At 36.5% G+C, this 24431-nt stretch overlaps 1 protein-coding gene across 16 annotated transcripts in view; it reads left to right on the top strand.

The window, feature by feature from the left end:
* Positions 1-24431, top strand: part of EXOC6B (exocyst complex component 6B) — a 612462-nt gene that overhangs the window by 92687 nt on the left and 495344 nt on the right. For all 16 annotated transcript variants that reach the window (XR_006200773.1, XR_006200772.1, XM_042932668.1 and 13 more), the window contains 4 exons: positions 5775-5822; positions 7486-7576; positions 7688-7733; positions 20227-20431. Coding sequence is in view for 14 of the 16 variants with exons in the window: in XM_042932668.1 (XP_042788602.1) it covers positions 5775-5822; positions 7486-7576; positions 7688-7733; positions 20227-20431 (390 nt within the window). In the remaining 2 variants the exon portion in view is untranslated. The remainder of the gene's footprint in view (positions 1-5774; positions 5823-7485; positions 7577-7687; positions 7734-20226; positions 20432-24431) is intronic.

Here is a 24431-nt window from a genome sequence, read left to right as displayed (position 1 = left end):
AAGAGTAGAGATATGATACCAGTCAAACAGGGAATGCCTGGTTGGAGTATAGATTGTTACGCTCTTCAAGGAGAGCAATTTTATTTATGAATACTTAAAACTCCACGTAGTTTTTTTTTGTTTGTTTTGTTTTTGTTTTTGTTTTTTTTAAGATAGAGAGTGTGAGTGGGAGAGGGGCAGAGAGGGAGAGAGAAAGAGAGAGAGAGAATATCCCAAGCAGGCTTGTACCATCAGCACAGAGCCTGATGCAGGGCTAGAACTCAGTAACTGTGAGATCATGACCTGAGCCTAAATCAAGAGTCAGACACTTAACTGACTGAGCTACCCAGGAACCCCAAACTCCACATAGTTTTAAAGACTTATTCTAAGGCTATAGGTGTATGTATAAGGATGTTCATATGATTTCTTTTTCATGTGTAAAACTTAATTTAATTTAATGTTTTTAATGTTTATTTTTGAGAGAGGGAGACAGAGTGTGAAAGGGGAGGGCTGGGGAGCAGATAAAGAGGGAGACACAGCATCCAAAGGAGGCTCCAGGCTCTGAGCTGTCAGCACAGAGCCTGTCGCGGTGTTTGAATCCATGAATCACAGGATCATGACCTGAGCCGGAGTTGGACTCTTAACCGACTGAGCCACCTACACCCCCTAAATTTAATTTAACTTAATTATTTTTCCCCTGCCCTGCCCTCTAATGTGTAAAACTTAAAGTCATTAAATGTCCTTAAAGTCATTTAGTAGAAGATTAGTAAAATAAATCTTGGTACGTTCATTTAAAAGAATAATAAACTACAGTGTATTTTAGAAAAATATCGTACATAAGAAGGTATTACAAACGTTTACTTAATGTAGTAAGCAATTAAAAAGTATGAACAATTTGACTATATTTGTCTTTTTTAAAGAATTTTTTTAAGTTTATTTATTTATTTTGAGAGAAAGAGAACGAAAATGCACTGGGGAGGGGCAGAGACAAAGGGAGACAGAGAATCCCAAGTAGGCTCCATGCTGTCAGCTCAGAGCCTGATGTGGGGACTCAAACTCACAAACCACGAGATCATGACCTTAGGAAGTTGGACATTTAACCAACTGAGCCACCTTGGCGCCCCAATTTGATTACATTTAAAATAAAAAGTTACAATGAAGTTTTGAAAACTGAAATGGACAATCGAGGCTTCAGATGAACAGAAATATCTGCAATGTCTAAAAACAAAGATATGAGGCTCTTGCCAGGAGCCGTGTGTGCTATTTGTCCTCACTCAGCCATCCCAACTTTCCATTCTCACCTCAGGCTGTTCTTTTCTGTGTTTCTTGTATGTGTATATTCCAAACTTCTCCTCTGCTCTCCGGGCCCCTTGTCTGTGAGGGACAGCATAAAGCTCTGCCTCTGGTCACTGAAGTAGCTATGGGGCAGAATACTTTCCTTGGCAGGACCACTGAATATTGCCCATAATGTTCACCAATTGCTGGTGTCACTGGCCACTTGGTACTCATCTTCCCTTCCTCTTTCTTCCTCCAAATTGTTCCAGGTTGCAAATTCCTTCAGATTACTCAAGATGCCCCTGAGAGAAAGCATGACTGCCAGCTCAGGGTGTTTGACTGCTTCAGGCTCCACTCATTTCCTCTGAAACCTGAGGCTATTAAAGTCTAGCGGCACACCCGGGAGGTTTTGCTCTCGGAGGGATCCATTCAACCTGGCTTAAGAACCTATGAAAATTTGAGATTCTTGAACTCTAGAAAAAATGTTTAGAAAATGGACAAGGTTAAATGTTAACTATTGTCAGTATTATTTTAACATAACAATGAAGAGAAACTACACTTTCTAGAATACCCACTATTTCTTTTGATTCATAGTATATATATTATCTCTCTCTATGTTTATGTTTTCTACATGGAGTAGCATCCTGGATCATCGGGATACTTTCTTCTCTCTCTCTCTCTTTTTTTTTAAATAGACTCCATGCCCAGCATGGAGCCCAACGCAGGGCTCAAACTCAAGACCCTGAGATCAAGAGTTGGACGCCTAACTGACTGAGCCACCCAGGCACCCCGTTTCCTTTCATTTTTATGTTATAATAGTATTGAAATAGTAATTATTTTATTAGAAGCGTTGGTTAGGCTCCTCTGAATGTGTTTAAAATTTTTTTTCTAATGCTTTTATTTTATTTTTGAGAGAGAGACAGAGTGTGAGTTGGGGGAGAGGCAGAGAGAGAAGGAGATACAGAATCTGAAGCAGGCTCCAGGCTCTGAGCTGTCAGCAGAGAGCCTGATGTGGGGGCTGAAACTCATGGAGTATGAGATCATGCCCTGAGCTGAAGTCGGACACCCAACCGACTGAGCCACCCAGGCACCCCACCTCTGAATGTGTTTTAGAACTATCATTTGCATGAGATCAGTTTAGGGTGCCATAATCAGTATTGTTAATAAAAATTGAAATGAAATAGAACAGAACAGAATAGAAAATAATAGCATGTATTACATGGAATTTTGCTTCAGGCATGCATGTGTGCGTGCGTGCGTGTGTGTGTGTGTGTGTGTGCGTGTTTGCGTGTATTCCTTAAACTTGTGTACGGGTTGCAGTGTAAAATGTTCTTGCAAAGAGTTTGAGGTTAAAAAAAGTTTTAGAAGTTGTGTCTTTATAAGGTAAATAGAGACCATGATTTTGAATTTAGGAGATTCATGGAAGGTGGAATTTCATGAGATATCTAGGATTAAAAAACAAATTACTCTTGAATAACTACTGTGAAGGGGGGTGGATAGCAGTACAATTCAAGGCATCCCACCCCATTTTTATTCACATAGCTTGAAAGCTTTTTCTTATATTAAGCTGATATTGTTCCTATGTTCTAGTAACATCCATTTATTAGTTTGAGTAATAAGCACTATTTTTAGGGCAGCATCTTTCTTCTGATCGCCCTTCAGATACTTTAGCACCTTTATTGTGATAGCTTTTCAGATATTTGTTGGATAGCTGTTATTTAGGTATAGTGTATAGTGTCCAGGTATAGTATATAGTATCTCTCAATGAATATTTTACCCATTTTTGGGCTAAAATACCCTTTATTTTTCATGTGTGTAGCTTTGAGTTCTTCTCCAAACATACTCCCAATCTAACCGTGTTTCAGTTGTCAGTGGCCTTGCTAAAACATGGCATCTTAATGTAATTCTTATCATGTGGTCTTAGAGTCTTACCATCTTACTGATTCCAGACGAAGGATCAGCAAACTGTGTCTTGCAGGCCAAATCCAGCTTGTCTCCTATTTTTGTAAATAAAGTTTTATTGGAATGTAGCGATGCCCATTCATCTACGTTTTGTTTATGGCTGCATTTTTGCTATAGTGGCTGAGAGGAATAGTTACAACAGAGATTATCTACCTAGCCCTTTGCAAAAATAGCTTCTTGACCCCCGTAATTTAGACAATTTAGAAGCATTTAGAAGCATTTTAGAAGCATTTAGACAATGCTTCTATTAGTGTTGTCTTAGCTCTGCATTTGGGACAGCTACATTCTTAATTCTTAATTCATGTTGAGCTAATAGTCCAGTAAAACCAAGTGTTTCACATGTGGTACTATTAAATAGTAAAGAGGGAGTTTGAGGGTTTCTTCTTTTTCTGTTACTTCATAAAGACTTTCTGGAGAAGGTTGGGTTTTATTTTGTCTGTGAAAAAAGGAGGTGCTTGTGGTAATCTGCTCTGAGAATGATACTCCAGGTGTAGTATATAGTGTAGGGAAAAGTTTTCACATGTGTGTTCCTGAAAAACTAATTTCTTAAGATGATCCTCTGTAAAAGGGTGTTATGTTAAATAAATGTGGAAAACATTCTGTATGATATCCCCCTTATTGGGCATTCATGGTACATGCAGAATATTAAAGGTTTCAAGAAGTCCTAAATAAAGTAACCTGTTTAGTGGAATTTCCCACTGAATTTTAGTGGGATATTTGGTGTGTGTGTATGTATAGGTGTGTGTGTATCTATCTGTGCACTGTGTGCACCTCTGGGTGCATGTGAAGAGTGCCTATTAACATTTCTTGGTGTTCTAAGGGACATAATAGGAAACACTCAGCTAAGGGAATGTCTTAAAAGTGTAAGGAGTGGCCGTTATTGGTGGAAGGGGGGTAGAAAGCCTCCATTAAAGAAAGCTTTAGAAGTTAATATTGCTCATGTTTGTTGTTGTTGCTTAGAGAGAGAGAGAGAGAGAGAGAAGGGCAGAGGGAGAGGGAGAGAGAGAATCTCAAGCAGGCTCCATGCTGGGCATGGAGCTTGATCTCATGACCATGAGATCATGACCTGAGCCAAAATCAAGAATTGGCTGCTCAACTGACTGAGCCACCCAGGTGCCCCTGCTCATGTTTTGATAATATCCGACATGGTGAGGAAGTTACTATTCTGTATACTTAATTTTTTTTATATCAGTCGAATCTCCAAAAGTGGATGTCAAAAAACGTGGTGCCGGTTCCTTTAAATTATGAACTCTAGATAAATTTTAAGGTCTGTTTACATAGTTTTGACTATCTGATGGATTGATTAATTTTGAAAAAAATGGGAATACGGAGGTGTTAGGAACTATTTTGAATTAATGATCCAAAAGAAGCCTCTGGGTGGCTCAGTCGGTTAAGTGTTCAACTTCAGATCTGCCCATGGTCTTGCAGTTCACGAGTTCAAGCCCCACGTCAGGCTTTGTGCTGACAGCACAGAGCCTAGAGCCTGCTTCAGAGTCTGTGTCTCCTTCTCTTTCTGCCTCTCCCCCAGTCGTGTTCTGTCTCTCTCTCTCTCTGTCAAAAATAACAGCACAGTTAAAAAATTTTCAAAAAGAATTAAGATAAAATGTTTTCTAAAATTAGGATAATAGGGGCATCTGGGTGGCTCAGTTGGTTAAGCGTTCAATTCGTGATTTCGGCTCAGGTCATGAGCTTATGGTTTGTGAGACTGAGCCCCGTGTTGGGCTCTGCACTGACAGCACAGAGCCTGCTTGAGATTTTCTCTCTCCCTCTCTCTCTCTGCCCCTCCCCTGCTTGTGCTCTCTCTCTTTCTCAAAATAAATGAACTTAAAAGAAAAAAAAGAATAAAAAAAATAAAATTAGGATAATAAACGGAAAATTTGACCTGAGTTAAAAGTTCAGTTTACACCCAAGTTTTCCAGGAATACATTGGTGAAGTGAGGAATATCTATGGGAAAATTTGTTCTTTGTACATATAGTAGAGATGCTAAGGTTCTCTGGGTAATTTTTTCTATTTTCTGTTTTCTCTCTTTTCTTTCCAAAACTCAGGTGTGATCTTTGGTTGTTATAGTGTCTTAGTTTGGAATATTCTAAGCTGAACATGTCAGCCAGTAAATTTGTTTTCTTTGATTTTTAAAAATACCATGCAGTAGAAAACATTGAGTAGAAAAGTTGATAGAATTTAGACCCAAGAGAATGCCATCAAACCAAAACGTGTTGGGATCCTGAAAGTATCTGAATAACTGTTTTTAGTCTTTTCATTTAAAATGTTGATCTTGGGGTGCCTGGGTGGCTCAGTCGGTTGAGCGTCCGACTTCGGCTCAAGTCATGACCTCATGGTCCGTGAGTTCGAGCCCCATGTCGGGCTCTGTGCTGTCAGCTCAGAGCCTGGAGCCTGCTTCAGATTCTGTGTCTCCCTCTCTCTCTGCCCCTCCCCCACTCATACTCTGTCTATCAAAAAATGAGTAAACATTAAAAAATTTAAAAAAAAATGTTGATCTTACCCAACAATTGTCTAAATGCTTGTTTTTTTATGAGTTTAAATTGTCTTCTCTCCACAGAATCAAGTGACGGATACTAATAGAAAACTGCAACATGAGGGAAAGGAAGTAAGGCCGGTTTACCTTTTGAACAAATCTTTGTTTCCTGTCATTCTCTTGTGATGACTGCATTCTTGATGGCTTAGAAGACCAAGAGCAGTGTGTTGGAGGAACTTGGACGTTATCATTGCTTCTCCTAATGTTTTTCTGAATTAAATGAATATAGCCGCTAGAAAGTGTAATGAGAAAGGATGTAGCTTTTCTAGTATATGTGCTGCCAAAGTGAGCACAAGGATGTAGCTTTTCGTAGCTGTGGTTTTAAATCACTTGAGTGGCCACTGCTGTTCTCTCTGTCTGGAATGCTTTTTCCCCAATATTCTACTTCAGACTTTGCTCAGATGTTCCCTTCTTAATGATGCCTTTTATTTGAAATTGCAGACTCGCTCTCACTCCTGCATTCTTTTTAGTTTTACTTTTCGTGCTTTATTTTTCTCCACTGCACCTATCGTGCTCTACTATTACATATTTTTAGTGGTATGTTTGTTTTCTGTCTGTCTCCTTCCATTAGAAATTAAGCTCCGTGAAGTCGGGAATTTTTGTTTGTTTTATTCATTGCCATATTCCCTCTGCCTGCCTAAACAGTGACTGGCACAAGGTGGGTGCTCCATAAATACTTGTTAAAAAGTGAATCAGTGATTCCATTAATTGATATAATGCCATTTAAGCCATCACAGTTTACAAGATTATTTTACATCCTTTTTCTCACTTGATTCCCATGACAGGCCTATGATAAATCAGGACAGGTATTATCGCCATTTTATTGGTGAGGAAACTAAAACAGATGATTTGCTAAAATTTGCATAGCAATTATTTTCTGACTTGCAGACCATCACTGTTCTTTGTGTCATGTACTTTTATTACTGACTAGTACTTACTTAGTTTTAATAATTTTTAAGACTAGCTTTTGATTGTTTTATCAATGACTTAATCAGGGCTGTTCTCTCTCTCTCTCTCTCTCTCTCTCTCTCTCTCTCTCTCTCTCTTTTTTTGTATGGTATTACCTAAGCAGATAATGTTTTTTAGGTGTAGGTTCGGGATGAGTACCACAAAAAGCCATGTAGATTACTGTTTTTTGAAAGTTTGTCTCACATATTTAAAATTACACAGAGAATGCAGTTTCTTCTAGTTGTAGTGTGGTATGACTTCAAATGGGAAGGAAAAGTGAGTTACTCTTCCCTAAACTGGAACTCTTGGAAAAGCCATAACCTCTAAGCATGTGGTTTATTTGTTAAAATAGAGATTTAGTTGAAGATTATGTTTAAAACCCAACTGAAGCAATATAGGGAGGACTGTTTCCCTCAAGGAGCCTCGCACTGATGAGAGAAACATAGGATCTTCTCAGAAGATTTGATGAAACCAAGCATAATGAAGGGTCTGAGTAAGGCTTGGAGAAAATCTGCAAGTTTTTTCTTTTCTTCTGGATAGCCCCTGGATTTTAGGATTCCACTTTAGCTGGCCTTTTCCAGTATAGTATGTATCTTGGGGAGAAAATGGGAAACCACGCAGGAATGTTTTACTAGTTGAGAAAGGCAGTTTCTTAGTTCACTTGGCAGGTCTTTCTATGAAACTGTCTGGGATTTTCTGATGAATTGAACACAGGGTGGAAAAATGTGACTGAAAGCTTTTTATTTACAGCTACTGGCATAATTCAGTTTTTTTTCCTCTTGCCAAGCTGGTAATAGCAATGGAAGAGCTGAAGCAGTGTCGACTACAACAGAGAAATATTTCAGCCACTGTTGATAAATTAATGCTGTGTCTTCCAGGTGAGGAGCTGGAAATGGACTAGGATTCTTGATGTAATTCCTTTAGCTTTAATAAGTTTTTCACTTGCTCTGAATAATACTTATATGCTCTTTTCCCCCTTTTCTTTCAAGTCCTAGAGATGTATAGCAAACTGAGGGACCAGATGAAAACTAAAAGGTAAGATTTTTTTATTGAATATTTTTTATTATCTAAAATTTCTGTTAATTAGGATAGTTTTAAGGTCCATATTTAGCCTAACCTTTCAAGAAATAATTAAGTCCGTATAACATCCTCTCTAGCCTTTTGTATATCTGTTGATTCATCCTGAGACTTACTTACATACACTGCTGGTATGCTGATGTATTTTGCCATATATCATGTTTAATAAGAAAAACACTACTCATAGTTTGGTTTTTAGAAGACCTGGTCTTTCAGGGGTAAAACGTAACTTTTAGTGGTAGTTTATTGGAGAAACATGCTTTGGTTTAGTATTGTAGTAGAAAAATGATTACTGGTTCTGGTGCAGGGGTGACTTAGGGTTCTTCACTGAAACAGAATCAGTAGAGAGAGAGAGAGAGAAAGAGGGAGGAAGTCTATGTGTAGAGTGAGGGAGGGAGGGAGGTATTGACTGATTGATTTTAGGGAGCTGGTTCACATGATTATGGAGGCTGTTGTTTTCTTCTGGTTTTACTCCAAAGGAATGTCTATAGTGACTCTTCCACTCTTCTTCCCAAGCTAGAGTAAGCATCCCCACCCTCCCTACTGTGGAGTGTGCTGCAGTATGAGGGGGTCTGTGAAGCTGTCTGATAAACAGGACACATCTTTCTGGAATGTTGATTTTTACCTAGGTTTCAAGGGAAAAAGTATAGAATTAAAATGTGATATTGAAATAACAATAGAAATATTGTTAATAAAACCATTAAATCCTCAAGAATTTTAAAGCCTAAAAAGCATGAAGCATCAAAGTGTTTTGAATTTCTTAGACACCCATCTTTTTCTCAGGAGGATGTGTTCACATATGAGAATGTAGGTAAGATAATAGGAGAAGTTCTGTTCAGTGAGATATGAAAGTAGTGTTATTTTTCTGATAACCTCTTAGTAACGTTCTAAAATTACAGAAGATTACAGAGAATAAAAAAAAAAAAACACTGTGTGCCAGCTTCTCTGAATTAACAGATATTAATAATTTTCCAGTTTTGATTTATATATATATAAATACACATAGACGAATATAGACATATCTGGACAGAGAGAGGTAAAGATAGACATTTTTTACAATTACAGATAAGATTTATGTCCCTTTCCTTAACCCTATTCCTTTCACTACTCCCCTGAGGAAACCAGTATCATAAATTTGGTGTCTTTCTAGTCCATGTTTTTAACGTCTACAAATCATATATTGTATTATTTTGTGTTTTTAAAAACATGTACATGAATGGTTCTCAGTCAGTTTTTTTTGAGATTCATTCATTCATTCATTCATTCATTCAACAAAAATGAATGGAGTACTTACTATATGCTAGGCATTGTTCTTGGGGATACAGCTCTGAAGAAAACAGACAAAAATATCTGCTGTTATGGGGCTTCCACACTAATGGAGAATTTATTTATGTATATAGATCTAGTTCACTTACTTTAATCCTTCATAATAGTCCATTATGTAAATAATTCACATTTCCCCTCTCATTTCCAGTAGTTGTTATAAGTGCTGTGCACCAATACTTCCAGCTCAGTCTTCTTCTGGCGCCATAGTAGGATTATGTTTCCTGGGCTCCATTGGGCTGTGTGACTGATAAGATGTGAGCAGAAGTGGTGAATGTTACTTTTGGGCTTAGCAGTTACTTTCTAGCACAAGGCCCTTCCAGAGGTCTGTTTTCCTTTGGGTGTGACCAATGGTAACTTTCAAGATGTTGGTTGAATCCCTTAGTAACTGCAGTGAACAGAACTTCTCTGCCAACCTGGCATGGGTGTATAGTATGAGTAAGTTATAAATCTTTGCTTTAAGACACTGAGATTTTTGGGATTGTTGTTGCTACAAGATAGCTGTCCTCACATACTGTGAAGGACATTTGATGTGTCTCCAGTTGTTTGCTATGCAGACGGTGGTTCAATAAATATTCTTGTTTGTGTCTCTTTGTTCACACATTCAGGGTTTCTTGAGAACTATGTTCTTCACATGTTGCTATATATACAAATCACATGGGGATTTGTTAAATGTAGATTCTTAATTCAGTAGGTCTGAGGCCATTCTGGAGATTAGGCATCTTCTACCAAGCTCCCAGGTAGTACCAGTTCTGCTGGTATATGGTTTATACCTAGAAAGAGATCGGCTGGATCAAAAAAAGGATTTTCATGTATTTGTTCTTACTAGGTATTATTCTCCAAAGTGATTTATCAATTTAGACTCCCACTGTCATTTTTTTGGGGAGGTCTGTTACTCCACCTTTAGGTAACATCTGTATTGTGAGACTTTGTGGTTTTTGCCAGTCTGATGATTATGAAATGATAGACCATTATTCTGCGTTTTCATTTTTTTGATTACTAGTGAGATTGGTTTTTGGACATTTGGATTTTCTTTCATTATTTTGCCCATTTTTCTCTCAGGTTTGTTCTTGTTGTTTTTTCATTTATTAGAATTCATTAATATGCTTTGGATACCTTTTCCTCTTATTAGGAATATCCTGCAAATATTTTCTTTCAATGCATGGCTTGTCTAATAACTTTGTAAAGTTAGTGCTTTTTGTTGTTATAGTAGTTGTAAATTTTGTTATTATCATTTATTTTGTGGTCTTTAAAAAATTTTATTTTTAAACATTCTCAAGTACAGTATAAATTAACTGTGTTTTTTCTTGAATCAGTTTTAAGTTGCTAATGTGACACCCTCCCCAAATACTTTAGTGTGATTTCCGAGCAATAAAGACACTCTTCTGTGCAGCCACAGTGCAACAGAGAATAGAAATTAACATTGATATTTTAGTAGCATCTAATCCTCATACCCAATTCAGATTTTGGTAATTATCTCAGTCATGTTCTTTACAGCAAAAGAATCCAGTTTAAAACGTGTGTTGCATTTAATGGTCATGTCTCTTTATTCTTCAGCCTGGAACTGTCCTCAGTCTTTCCTTGACTTCCATGACTTTGCCACTTTTGAATATTACAGGCCAATTTTTATGTAGAATGCTCCTCAGTTTGGAGTTGTCTGATGCTTTCTCATGGTTAGATTCACGTTTTATGTCTTTGGCTGGAATATCACAAAGTGGGTGCTGCGTTCTCATTGCATCTTACAGGTGGCACATAAATTTTATTTGTCCTATCAGTGATGATGTCCACTTTGATTACTTGATTAAGATGGTGTCTTTCAGACATTTGCATTGTAAAGTTGCTCTTTTTTACATTTGCAATTAAAAATTTTGTGGGGAGGTATTTTATAGTTATATAAATTAATCATTTGTCATCAGATTTTCACTTTAATTTTTTTTATGTCAGTATGGACTCACAGTTTCTTATTTTATTTGATGAGTCATGATTTATTAGTATGATTTGTTTTGTTCAAATTATCCTGAATGGCACCAGTGGTGCTTCTGTGTCTGGCTTCTATGTCCTTTTAATATGTCCTCTTAATTTTTTGAGGACTTTGTTACGAAGGAGGTATTTTTCAGGTTCGTCTTATGCCTGTTGCAGCCCTGGAGTCAGTCAACTCTCCGAGTAACTATGGTTCTTTTGGTAGAGAATGTTATGTAGAAGCCAGGATATATGTGCTTGGTGTACTCATTAGTGAGTAACCTGGTTTTCATTGCTCTTAATACATTTACTTACTGAATCATTTCCTTGTATGAAACTAATCACGTATCATCGCTGTCACTGCAACTCTTTACCTTCTCAACACTGCACACTGAGTTGCCCTCCTCTGTGGTATCCTCTGTACTCCACTTGGGCTGTAATACTGTAAGTCCTGGCTGAATGCCCTTGTCATCTCTCCTGGGCTCTGACACTCCATGCCAGGCTGCCTTCGTATATGGACATCCTCCGCACTCCACTAGGTCCCTTGCACACCATGCTGGTCCATCTCAAAATTGTTCAGGATATTCCCTTATAATTTTAACATGTGTGGGCTCTGTAGTAATGCTTTCTCTTTCGTTACTTAGTTGATAATTTGTGTCTTTTCTCTCTCGGTCTCTTTGATTCTTCTAGCTACAAGTTTATCTGTTGCACTAATGTTTTTTCTGAAAAGCATCTTTAGGTTTTACTGTTATTTACTGATTTCTGCTATTATTTTTAGTATTTTCTTTCTCCTACTTACTTGAGGTTTAATTCCCTCTTTTCTAGCTTTATAAGGTAGATTTTGGTTATTTTCTAATGTAGCCATTTAAAGCTGTACATTTTTCTCTTAGCAGTGCATTAACTGCTCTTACCTGTTTTATGATGATGTGTTTTTTTCCCCCTTTTATCTCAAATGTTTTAATTCCTTTGTGATTTTAGAAATTTAATCTCATTATTTAGAAATGAATTGGTTAATTTCCAAGTAGTAGATTTTTCAGGTTTAAAAAAATTGATTTGTAATTTTAGTTCACTGTGTTCATGAATGTAAGATGTATGATTTCAACTTTTTAAATGTTTGGTGAAACTTGTTTTAATGGCCCAGCATATGGTCTGTTTTGGTGAAAATTTCATGTATACCTCAAAATTACGTATATTCTGTTGTTGAATAGGGCATTCTTTAACCGTTATTTAGATACCCTTGATTAACAGTGTTGTTCAGGTTTTCTACATCCTAGTGATTTTGTATTTGTCAATTGCTGACAGTAATGTTGAGATTGTCTGTTATGATTGTGGATTTGCAAATTTCTTTTTTCTGTTCTTTCAGTTCTTGCTGTTGTATTTTGAAGCTTTCTTGTTGGGTGCATATACATTTAGCATTGTTATATCTTCGTTATATCTTCTTGATGAGATGACCAGTTTATTATTATGAAGGTTCCTCTTTATCCCTGGTAATATTCTTTTTTTTTTTTTTTTTTTTTTAAATATATGTTGGGGTGCCTGGGTGGCTCTGTCAGGTGAGCGGGCAACTCTTGATTTTGGCTCAGGTCATGATCCCAGAGTTGTGGGATTGAGCCGTGCAGCGGGGCCTGTGCTGAGTGTGGAGCCTGCTTGAGATTCTTTCTCTCTCCGACTCATGCTCGCTCTCTCTCTCTCTCTCTCTCTCTCAAATAAATAAAACAAAACAAAAAAAAAAATGTTGTTTCGTATTAACATAGCCACTACTGCTTTTTGTTTAGTCTTTACATGGTCTATTTTTTAATATCCTTTTTATTTAAAATATTTTAACAGCTTTTTTTGAGATATAGTTTCTACATTATTAATTCATCCATTTAAAATGTATAATTCAGTGGTTTTTATTGTATTCACAGAGTTGTGCAGCTATCACTACAATCAATTTTAGAATGCTTTTATTCTTTTCAAAAGAAACTCTGAGTCCCTTAGTTGTTACTACCCTCCCCCCAACCCCGAACACACACACAAAACTTGCCAGCTACTGGGAACTACTAATTTACTTTCTGTCTCTATAGATTTGCCTATTCTGGACATTTACTATAAATGGAATTCTACAATATGTGGTTCTTTGTGATTGGCTTCTTTCGTTTAACATAATATTGTCAAAACTCATCCATGTTATGCCATATTTCAGTATTTCGTTTCTTCTTATTGCTGAATAATATTCCATTGTATAGATATACCACATTTTATTTATCCATTCATCAGTTGATGAACATTTGGGTTGTTTCTACTTTTTGGCTTTTATGAATAATACTGCTATGAATTTTTGTTTCAAGTTTTTGTGTGGACATATGTTTTCATTTCTCTTGGCTGTATACCTAGGAATGGCTTTGCTGGATCCTGTGGTAACTGTATGTTTAACCATTTGAGGAACTGTCAGACTGTTTTCCAAATCAGTTATGCCATTTTGCCTTCCACTAGCAGCATATGAAGATTTCAATTTCTGCAAATTCAGTATATTGCTATTTATTATTGTCTGTCTTTTTGATTATGGCCATCTTGGTGAGTGTGACATAATATCTTATTGTTACCCTTTGTTTTTGAAAAATTTTTTTGAAGGGCATAGAATTCTAGGTGTAAAGATTCATTAGTTAAGATGGCATTTCTTTGTCTTCTTGTTTATGTGGTTTCTGAAGGAAAGGTATGTGAGCAGTCTTATCTTTGTCACTCTGTACTTAATGTGTCTTTCCTTAAGCTGTTTTAAAACTTTTATCTGTGTCATTTTTTTCTTAGCAATTTGATTTTGATTCACTTTGGTGTCCATATGTGTGTATGCATGCATTTATGTGAATTTATCCTCCTTGTGGTTTGTCTAGCTTTTTGGATTGTAGGTTTATAATTTTCTTAAAATCTGGAAAATGTTCAGATACTGTTTTTCCAAACATTTTTTTCTGTCCTTTTCCCATCCTCATTCTAGGACTTCAGTTACATCTATGTTAGACAACTTTGAATAATCCCGTAGATGACTTGAAGATCTATCTTTTCCCCAGTCTTTTTTCTCTCTTTGCCTCATATGCGACAGATTTTATTGCTGTGTTCAAGTGCACTGATCTCTCTCTTTTGTATTGTCTAATCTTCTTTTAATCCTATCCAGTGATATTTTCATTTCAGATAATATGTGTTTCATCTTTAGGAGTTCCATTTTTTTTTTTTTTTATGTTTAATTTCTCATTTTTGTGTCTTTCATTAATTACATGTATATGGCTCTGATATCTCTTTTCATGTACTTCTTTGCTAGTTCTGTCACTTCTGGCATTTTGGATCTCTTTCTGCAGACTGATTTTGTTTTTCCTAGTTGTAGATCAATTTGTTGGTTCTTACCATATCTAATAATTTTTGATTGGATAACGAACATTATATTATGTTGCTGAGTGTCTGGAGTTTTGAGAGCCTTTTTTTCCCTTAGAGAGTGTTGCTCTTTGTTTTGGCAAATAGTTGAGTTGTTTGCAGATCTATTTGATCTCCTCAAACCCATTTTTAAAGTTTATTTTTTTATTTTTGAGAGCGAAAGAGAAAGAGTGCGTGAGCGTGCACATGGACAGGGGAGGGGCAGGGAGAGAGGGAGGGAGAGAATCCCAAGCAGACTCTGCGCCAGGAGTGTGGAACCTGATGCGGGGCTTGAACCCATGAACTGTGAGATCATGACCTGAGAGGAAACCAAGAGTCTGATGCTTAAGCCACTGAGCCACCCAGGCATGCCCCCTCTGTCCCCTCTTTTTAATCTTTGGAGCTGCACCTTCGTTTCACGGGTAGTTCAGAGCAGTATTCATGTACTCTGAATAACTCAGGAATTCCTAGGGATTCTACACCAAGGTTCCCCAGCATTGTCTGAGCTCTTTGAAGTGTTTATCATACATCTTCCTGGTGTCTTTCTGTCTCTCCCTCCCTCCCTCCCTCCCCTCTTTCCCTTCCCTGCCTACCTTTCCTTCCTTCCCTTGTTTTTGCCTGTCTGTGTGGAATCCCACTTTTTCTATGACTGACTTAGTACTCGGCAAAGACTTAAGGGAACCCCTGTGTTGATTCTGTAGATTCTGCAGTCTTTTTTTTCTGCATTGCTCCCTCTCCCTCTTTTTGTTTGGATTTCTGCTGTACAACCTAAAGTTGTGTCAGCTTTTCTGAACTTCTGTCTCTGACTCTAACTCTGCTAAGCTGCTGGGCTCTGTTTAGGTTTTCTTTGTGTCCATGATGTAGAAATCACATTCAGGTAGATAATCTGCATAATTATTAAACTTACCTTTTTTGTCTCCCTTTTATCAGACGCCACTGAATGTCCACTATCTGAAAACAGATTTTATATGTTAGCCAGTATTCTGCTTTTTAAGACTGGGAGTTCGTGACTGTTCCTTGTTACTCCTTCATGGCTGGAAGCCTAGTTGTTGTTTTTGTTTTTGTTTTTGTTTTAAGCTGTAAATACTGATAATACTTCTAGGTTTTATGCTTCCTAAGGAAAGATATCTGACCATCTTTCTACTTGTTAATACGGTGAAAGGATTAAATATTTGTTAATGGTGCTTTTTGATTAGGAAAGGCACTAATATTTCCTGTGGTGAGAGCTTTCATTTCATATTCTTATCATACTCTGAATTTATAAAAATTTCTCATGGATAGTTGTGATCTGCTTTAAAAGATCACTTATTAGAATTTTAAAAATCATTATTGTGAAAGAGTTCTGTACCATGGCAAGAAAGGACCAAAATTTAATTTGCCTAGAATTAACATTCCTCTTCTCACAATAGCATTCAACTATGTCTAAATTATTCTGACCTTAGTTATCCAATTTACCGGATTATTTAAATGTCTTTCCCTTCCTTCTTCTTTTATATTACCTGCTTCTGTTTCATTTACTTTCTTTCTGCTCACATTTCTGTTAGGGAGCCTAATGAGGGGGAGACAGGGAAAACTAGCACACATGCAAATGAAACTTAGGAATTTGACTTTTGATTCCTTTTTAATAATGTTTAGAGGTTGTCAAAAGTAATGTCAAAATCTGGTTTTAGATTTCCATGGCAGCTGGCAATAGAAATTTTTTCTTTTGGTGTCTGCTATACAGGTGTTTAATTGGCTATCATTCTTTAACCTGTCACAGATATTGAAATACACTAGAAATTTGAATAATTTATTGGACTGTTATATTTGGAGCATGAATATGCTAGGGAAAGGACGATGGGGAAATAAGGTGACATTCTTTGTTGCCAGGAATCACTGGGTTTTGTACTAATTAGCCTTGAAAAACGTGGAGTTATTTGACAGACCAGATGTTTTCAGCACGCAGCCATGTGTCTCATCAGTGAATGTGCCTGTGTCCGCAGGCAACACTGTTAGATTTTTCTCATTCTATAAACAATGTTCCAAAATATAACTAAACCCCAAAGTGTGTTTATCTTTTTGGCTTAATTTCTGGCTTTCTATCCTTTCTAAGGTTTCTCTCTAGAGGAATTGCATTTTATTGCACATAGCTCTTCATACCTAATTGTAGTATAAACACCATTCTGTTTACGCTAAGCCATGTGAATTTTACTGTTTTTGAGTCTGTAAAATTGTAATAAATAAAAGCAACCATTTCACATTAACTCTATTTGTACTTTTATTTCTAAATGTAGGGGAAATAAATCTTTCTACCCTCTATTTATTTGTACTAAGATTTTGATTTTTGGAACATATGAGGGAAAAACAATAAAAAAATCAGTAAAACCAGTCTCTAGTCCTTAGTGTTTATGGTACTAAGTACATTGGAGTGAGAAGAACTTAAGTATCTACCATGAAATTCATTCTTAAAATCTGAAACAGAGCTATCAGTTCTTTTATTTATAAGATCAGAACTGAGTTTTTCCTATACTAAATATATCATGGGAAGTATGGAAATTAGGAAATGAAAAACATGAGGAAAATTGTCACCCATAATGTTGCTATCCAAAGGAAAAAAAATCATGGCTTAACATTTTCGTGTATATCTTTCTAGACATTTTCTGTGTACTTATGTATGTGTGTATGAGTGTAGTTAGTGATACATAGCTCATACATGCACATATATTCATAATTATACATGTATACATGTTTATAATTTTGTAAACATTATGATTATACCTGTAAGTTTTATTTTTGACATAACTTTTACTCAACAATACTGTAAACATTTTGCTTTTAGTCTTTGACTACATTGATATATAATGATGTGTTTAACCAACTCATTGTTATTAGACACCTAGATTAGCTTTTTATTGGCTAATATAAATGGCTACAATTCAAGAGGCTTATATATTTTTGTAAACCTAATATTTCTTTTTGGAAATGCAACTGGTTAGAATGCTTGTCATGGTAAAATTCTTCCCTGAAAACTTGTTTCATTAATACAAATTTGTTTACCAGCAGGTAGTAAATTCTCATTTATTGAAACCTCTGATAATAATACCCATATCTTTTGAGAAATCTTTGGGAGTTTGAATGACAAAACTATGTTTTTGATTTGTATTTTTTTACATATCTGTTCAATTCTACACCCCCCCCCCCCCCCCCCCCCGCCAATATATTGGCCTTTTCAATGTTTGTGACTTTTCTTTGCTCATTGCTTTTTGTTCATTGCTTTTAAAAAAAACCTTAAGTTTTTCTGTTGTCAATAATCTTTACCAAGTTTTTGTTTCTTCGTTATTCTTATTTTTTTTAATGTATGACTTATTTTGATTTTACTTTGTCAACCTTATTAATTTTAGTTTTATTTGTTCTCTTATGCTTATGGAAGCTTTCCTACCTATCAGATAAATATTACTTTCTTTACTATTGCATTACCAGCAATATTTACTTCTACCTAACCAGCAATATTTCTTTTCTTAAAATCTATTGTATCTGATATAAATATAGCCACTACAGCACTTTTATGATTACTTTTCCCATGGTATATTTTATTCCATCTTTTACTTTAATAACCTACTTTTATCTCTGAATCTAAACTGTGTTTCTTGTAGAGGACATATAGTTGGATCATTCTTTTTAAATCCTGTCTGACAATTTGCCTTTTTTTTTTTAAGTTTATTTATTTATTACTTAAGAGAGACAGAGATAGCATGAGTTGGGAAGGGGCAGAGAGAGAAAGGGAGAGAGAGGGAATCCCAAGCAAGCTCCACTCTGCCAGCACGGAGAGCTCCGACACGGAGCTCAAATCCATGAAACCCCAAGATCATGACCTGAGCCGAAACCGAGTTGGATGCTCAGCTGACTGAGCCACCCAGGCGCCTCCTGTCTGACAATGTACCTTTTGACTGAAGTGTTTATTAGTCCATTTAGATTTAATGTAGTTATTGATGCGGTTGAGTTTTACTTTTTGTTTTCAGTTTTTCGTGTCTTTTTGTTCTTACCCTTTTCTCTCTTTTTCTTGTATGAAATATTTTATAGTATACTATTTTAATTCCTCTGTTGATTTTTTAATGATACATTTTTTGCGTTATTTTCTTAGAGGTTGCTCTGTGGATTATAATCTGTATCTTCATGTATCATAGCCTACTTTGACTTTAGGTCAATGCTGATGTAGTTTTGGTAGAATATATAGTAGTGGTTTCGCTTCAACTTAGCTCCATTTCTTTCCTCTTTTTGTGTGCTATTATTGTCATATATATATTACATCTCTATATTTTATAAACCCAATGATACAGTATTATAATCATTGCTTTTAAATTTTTTCTCTTAATGAAATTAAAATGAGAAAAGAAAAAATATTTAGTCTTTTGTATTTCACATATATTTACTATTTCCTATGCTCTTCATTTATTTCTGTGAATTAAAGTTAATTTCTGTTGCCATTTCTTTTATGGCTTCCATTAGTATTTTTTCTAAGGCAGATCAAGGAATTCTCTGTCTTTATTTTGGAATGTATTTCATTTTTATTGTTAAAAGATAGTCATCAACTAAGGATTAGTCCAAGGTTTTCACTCAAACAAACTTACGCCAATAAGGTTTTTACCCTTTGTCAGTGGATTTGTGTGTAAGCAACAGAATACATCAAAATTTCAGGCAGTTTTCAAATCAGCCTGAGCTTTTAGTTTTTGCCAGGCTTTCTACGTGTGTGCCTGCTGCCTCCTTGTCAGCCAGGGTTGTGTGGAGTGCTTAGGCTCTTTTGGGTGTCTTTCTGCATGTGTGCACAGCCTCAATCAGCTAGGATATACTAAGAGCTATCAGGCCCTTTCATGGGTCTCTTATTTACATACGTATGTTAAATTTCTGGTTAGTCCTCCAATCTGCCCTTTATCCCAACCCAGACCAACTTCAGGCCAGGAGAGCTGGATCCATCCTTCCTTCCTTCCTTCCTTCCTTCCTTCCTTCCTTCCTTCCTTCCTCCCTCCTTCCTTCCTCCCTTCCTCCCTTCCTCCCTTCCTCCCTTCCTCCCTCCCTCCCTCCTTCCTTCCTTCCTTCCTTCCTTCCTTCCTTCCTTCTTTCCTTCCTTCCTTCTTTCCTTCCTTCCATTTATCCATCCATCCATCTGGAGTTTGCTACTTTTCCTAATAATGCCACTCCTTATAAAGGCAGGGAAGCTGCTGGTTTTTATGACAAACCAATATAACCAATGGGAGGGAGGGGGAATGGGGAGTGGGTGGAGTTGGAGGGTTGATGGAGGAAGCCCCAGGAGAGAGCACCACCAAGTTCCATTGTTCAACAGTTTTCATGAAAAAACACTTTTCAGTTTGTTCTTCTTTGGTCGATTTCCAGAGCCCTGAAAAGATTTGATGATATTTGTTTTTTTGGGTAGAAGATTTTCTGAGTTCTTCCCTGTGCCATAGTTGGAAGTTTAAACTTAAGTACTTTATTTTATAGGATGATTGTTTTGGCATTGATATGATCATCTTGTGTTTTCATTTATTTTTTGTATAATTTCATTGGTAGATTTTCTAAGTTTTCTATTTTCTTGGGGTAAAATCTTTTTTGATTGGAATTTACTGAGTCCTTTAGTGCATATATTAATTTTTAATAATTTGACACTTTCCCATTGATGTTTTTATTGAAACTTAATACTGTATTTGTCTTAATGTGCAGTCAAAACTAATTGAGGCCAGAAATTTTACCTGAGGAATATATCTGTGGCCCTAAAGAAGACTGAGTTGAGCTAAAGGTGATACAATTCCTTTTATAGGCATTATCCTGCACTGAAAACTCTGGAACATCTAGAGCATACCTATCTGCCTCAAGTAAGCCACTATCGATTCTGCAAGGTGATGGTGGACAACATCCCCAAGCTTCGAGAAGAAATTAAGGATGTTTCTATGTCTGATCTCAAAGACTTTTTGGAGAGTATCCGCAAACATTCAGACAAAATCGGAGAGACTGCCATGAAGCAAGTAGGTCTTGCGTTTATGATAGGTTGGCCAATGACTTTGCTAGTGTTCAGTTAAATACAGGTTTCTCTTTGTAAGTGTCTTAACTATTTCTTGTCATTTTAGGGAAGTCCTTCCTCTTTATGGGGACATATGATTAAAAATGTGTTTTATTTTTTTAACAGAGCAGTGAATTATTTGCTAGTTTATTGTTTTGCTCTGTGGATGTTCAGTAAATATGGATTGATTGTGATGGTTTATATTGGGACTTTGAAGAGGTCTTTCTGTTTTTTGAATATTTTCCTTCACTTTGGATATGATTTGAAGCCCTAAGATTTTTAAAAGGTCTCTTTCTCGGTAATGAGCTAAATTGTGCTGCAGGTATCTTTGGTTGATTACTTACTATGTAAACAAGGTATTATGTTGTTTATAAATATTTCTGTAATTGTTATTTCTGATATCAGTGGGTATCAATGAAACAAGGCCTTTTGGGAAATGCTGTGAATTATGATCACAGAAAGAGATTTCTTTATAGCTTATAAATTCACAAACATATTAGAATTTTCAGGTTTTTTCTTTCTTTTTTTATTTTTTTTTATTGCAGTATCTTCATCTCCAAGTCATGAAAGGCACCAAGAAACATCTTTTCTTTTGTCATTTCTCTTTTCTTTTCTTTTCTTTTGTCATTGTGAATAAAAGAGCAGTGATGATTTTCAGTGTTACTTGCTCTTCTGAAATTTAAATCACATGGATTTTATTGAAATATCTCAGTATACCTTATGACATAGCTTACAACGATAAACAGAAGATTCGATTGTTTATGGAAAGTGTTGTTTGGTTCTACAAACAACTATGTTCTTGAATAAGTCATATAGAGTTCTTATCATTCTGGGAGGAAAGAGGGAGCAGGTTATATTTTTGATCTCAACAAGTCTTGGTAATTTTTCAGATGTCTGATTTTGCAAAAGAGGTTTGCCTGTTGGAAATTCCTTTCCTAAGGCAACGCTGATATTCTTTACCCTTTCTTTTAATTTTTTCAATGCTACACTTTCTAATGTGAAAAGTTTAAAACTAGTTGATGATGATAAGCCTGATGGGAATAATACATCATGTCATTTTTTTAGTGGTGAAGAAACAAAATTAAGCATTGAAAATATATCTGTGTTGCTGGGTGTATTTTTTGAGTACGGGAATGAAGGTATTCTGCAAGACAAGTCTCTGTTGTGTTTGACAGATTTTTTTCTAAACTTTCAAAATATAGGAGAGTATAGTACAAAGTCTCTGTGGAAGCATTCTTTAAAAAAATATTTTTTTAGGGGCGCCTGGGTGGCTCAGTCGGTTGAGGGTCCGACTTCAGCTCAGGCCACGATCTCATGGTCCCTGAGTTCGAGCCCCGCGTCGGGCTCTGGGCTGATGGCTCAGAGCCTGGAGCCTGCTTCCGATTCTGTGTCTCCCTCTCTCTCTGCCCCTCCCCCATTCATGCTCTCTCTCTGTCTCAAAAATAAATAAACATTAAAAAAAAAATATTTTTTTAATGCTTATTTATTTTTGAGACAGAGACACACAGAGTGCGAGCAGCGGAGGGGCTGAGAGAGAGGGAGACACAGAATCTGAAGCAGGCTCCGGGCTCTGAGCTGTCAGCATAGAACCTGATGTAGGGCTCAAACTCATGAACTGTGAGATCATGACCTGAGCTGAAGTCAGACACTTAACTGACTGAGCCACCCAGGCACCCCAGAAGCATTCTTTTTTAAACTTGCCTTTTCTTTTAGCCCTCTGCTTGAGAAATTAATTAACTTCAATTCCTTTTTGGTGAAAGACACAATGTTATTATTTCATTTAATATAGATTATCTTGTCTCACCTCTTAATTATCTAAAGAAATTAAGGCCCAGGGCAGGGAAGTGTCTTGCTAAAGTTCAGACAGCTTGTAAAGGTCAGATCCTGTAGTAGAATTTAGGTTACACTGAGGCAAAATTTGTCTACTGTGGCACTCAGTCTGTGTAAACTATTAGCTATTTGGTATATCTGTGCCATATAAAGAAATGGTGAAGAAAACTGTTGTAGATTCAGGACTTTTAATTAACTGATGACCCTTCATACTTCCTATAAAATTTATATCAAATATAGCTCTTACTGCATGCATGGCTATCCTATGCTATGTTAGTTAAGATCTTTGAATAAAAATATCTTAACACATTTTAAAATCTGTAGTACCTAAAAAGTAAGGAAAGTAGGAAAGAGAGAAATTACCACATACTTTGTACATAGTAGTTGTTCAATAAATATTTATTTGAATTTGTGGATGTTGGAAAAGAGGGAAAGGATGTGGTTTATTTTTCATTTATGTCAAGCCCAAAATGGTGTTTCTGACTTGTGATGGTTTTCTTCGCATTGGTTATTTGGGGCATCTTTTCATCATGTGGCTCTGCTATTTTTAATGTGGCTTTGAAGATTGGTACAGAAGGGCCAGGGAATTTTGCACGTAGGATAATTTTTAAGGGCTAGTCATGGATGCAACATATTATTACTTCTACTCACATGTCATTGGCCAGAACCTAATTACTTGGCTTTACCGACCTGCAAAGGAGGCTGAGAAAATATACTCTCACTCTATCATTAAGAGGAGAAAGATACGTGTTTGGTGAATAATAGCTAGTTTCTGACACAGGGTCATCAAATAACTCTTCAGTCTTCCTCTTGTCCATAGAATACACTTAACCCTTCCCAAGGAGGGTATTCTAGTATCCCATCTAGTTAGTACATCCATTTCAAAGTCTAGTATATTTCAGGGATGCTCACAACTCTTCATCAGATCCAGATATGTCTCCAGATCCAGATGGGCTGCTGACCAGGAAATCAGATGACAAGCTGTCTACACCTGTGTTCTCTCCCACCTCCAATGAAGAGGCTAGAATAGAATAACTACAACAAAAACTTACATATAGAAAAGGGAATAATGGGAGACACACAGTATTCCCTGCTTCTTACGCAAATCATGTAATCTTTTTGGGCCATCATTGGGAAATCTTTCTCGCTTGGTAATAGTGGATCTTTTTTGCTTAGACATTAACACTCTGAGAGGAATTCCTTTGCCTGTTCTTCTGGGCTCCTAGTTGCACTCTGTTTTTTCTTTGTTTTTTTCTTTTTCAAAAAGAAGCAAGTGCTGTGGAATATACCTTTCTTAGACCATCTCTCTGTCTCATTCTCTCTTCTTTCTCTCTCTATTTCTAGATATATCCACATTAATATCTGTGGATATATTTATGCATATACCCCCTATATAGTTATAGGTATAAGTGTGTGTGTGTGTGTGTGTGTGTGTGTGTGTGTTTATCTTTGACTGCCTGCTTTCTGCTTCTTCAGGTGTAGGGGCCCAAAGGGTTGTTTTAAGGCTCTAAACAGTTAAAAGTTTATTTAGTCCAGATTTGTGGACATTATAGTTACCTCAAAACTTAGTAAGCCTCTGATCTGTTTCTTTCCTATAGGTTCTCTGTGGACACCAGACCCGGTGCTCTTTTCTAACTATAATTTTGAGGAATGATTTTTTTCTTTGCCCCTATTGGGAAGGTAGTGGAGTTGGGGGAGCATAGGCTTTGCCTTATGCCTTTCTTGCTTTAATGTCCCTACTTTGAGGCTATATGAAATAATGAGTAAGAGAACCATACCTGAATCTGATTTTGCTTTGGAATTGGGTCACTTTGTTCAACTCGAAGTATTCTTTGGATGTTATTACTCAGCCCTTTACCATTCTTTTTCTGTTGGGATTCTATATGTGTTCAGCTTTCTAACTCTCTGAGGCCCAAGTGTCTGGACTTCTTCTGTTTCCTATAATTTTATTTGCAAACCAGCAGACTCTTTTTGTGCTCATCTCTTTTATGTAATACCTTGCTAAAAGCAGAAAGTAAATGCCGATGTATGTTATAACTCTGACTCTCCGTTGACTTATCAGGCTGCAGGCCTAATAGGCATGTGGTGTGCCTTCTCATTTATTTTAGGTTCCAGTTTTACTGGTTGTTTTGCCA

This window comes from Panthera leo, chromosome A3 (genome assembly GCF_018350215.1).
Source record: "Panthera leo isolate Ple1 chromosome A3, P.leo_Ple1_pat1.1, whole genome shotgun sequence".
Lineage (NCBI taxonomy): Eukaryota > Metazoa > Chordata > Mammalia > Carnivora > Felidae > Panthera > Panthera leo.
Note: the sequence above shows the minus strand (reverse complement) of the source record. Positions and strands in the feature narration are given on the sequence as shown.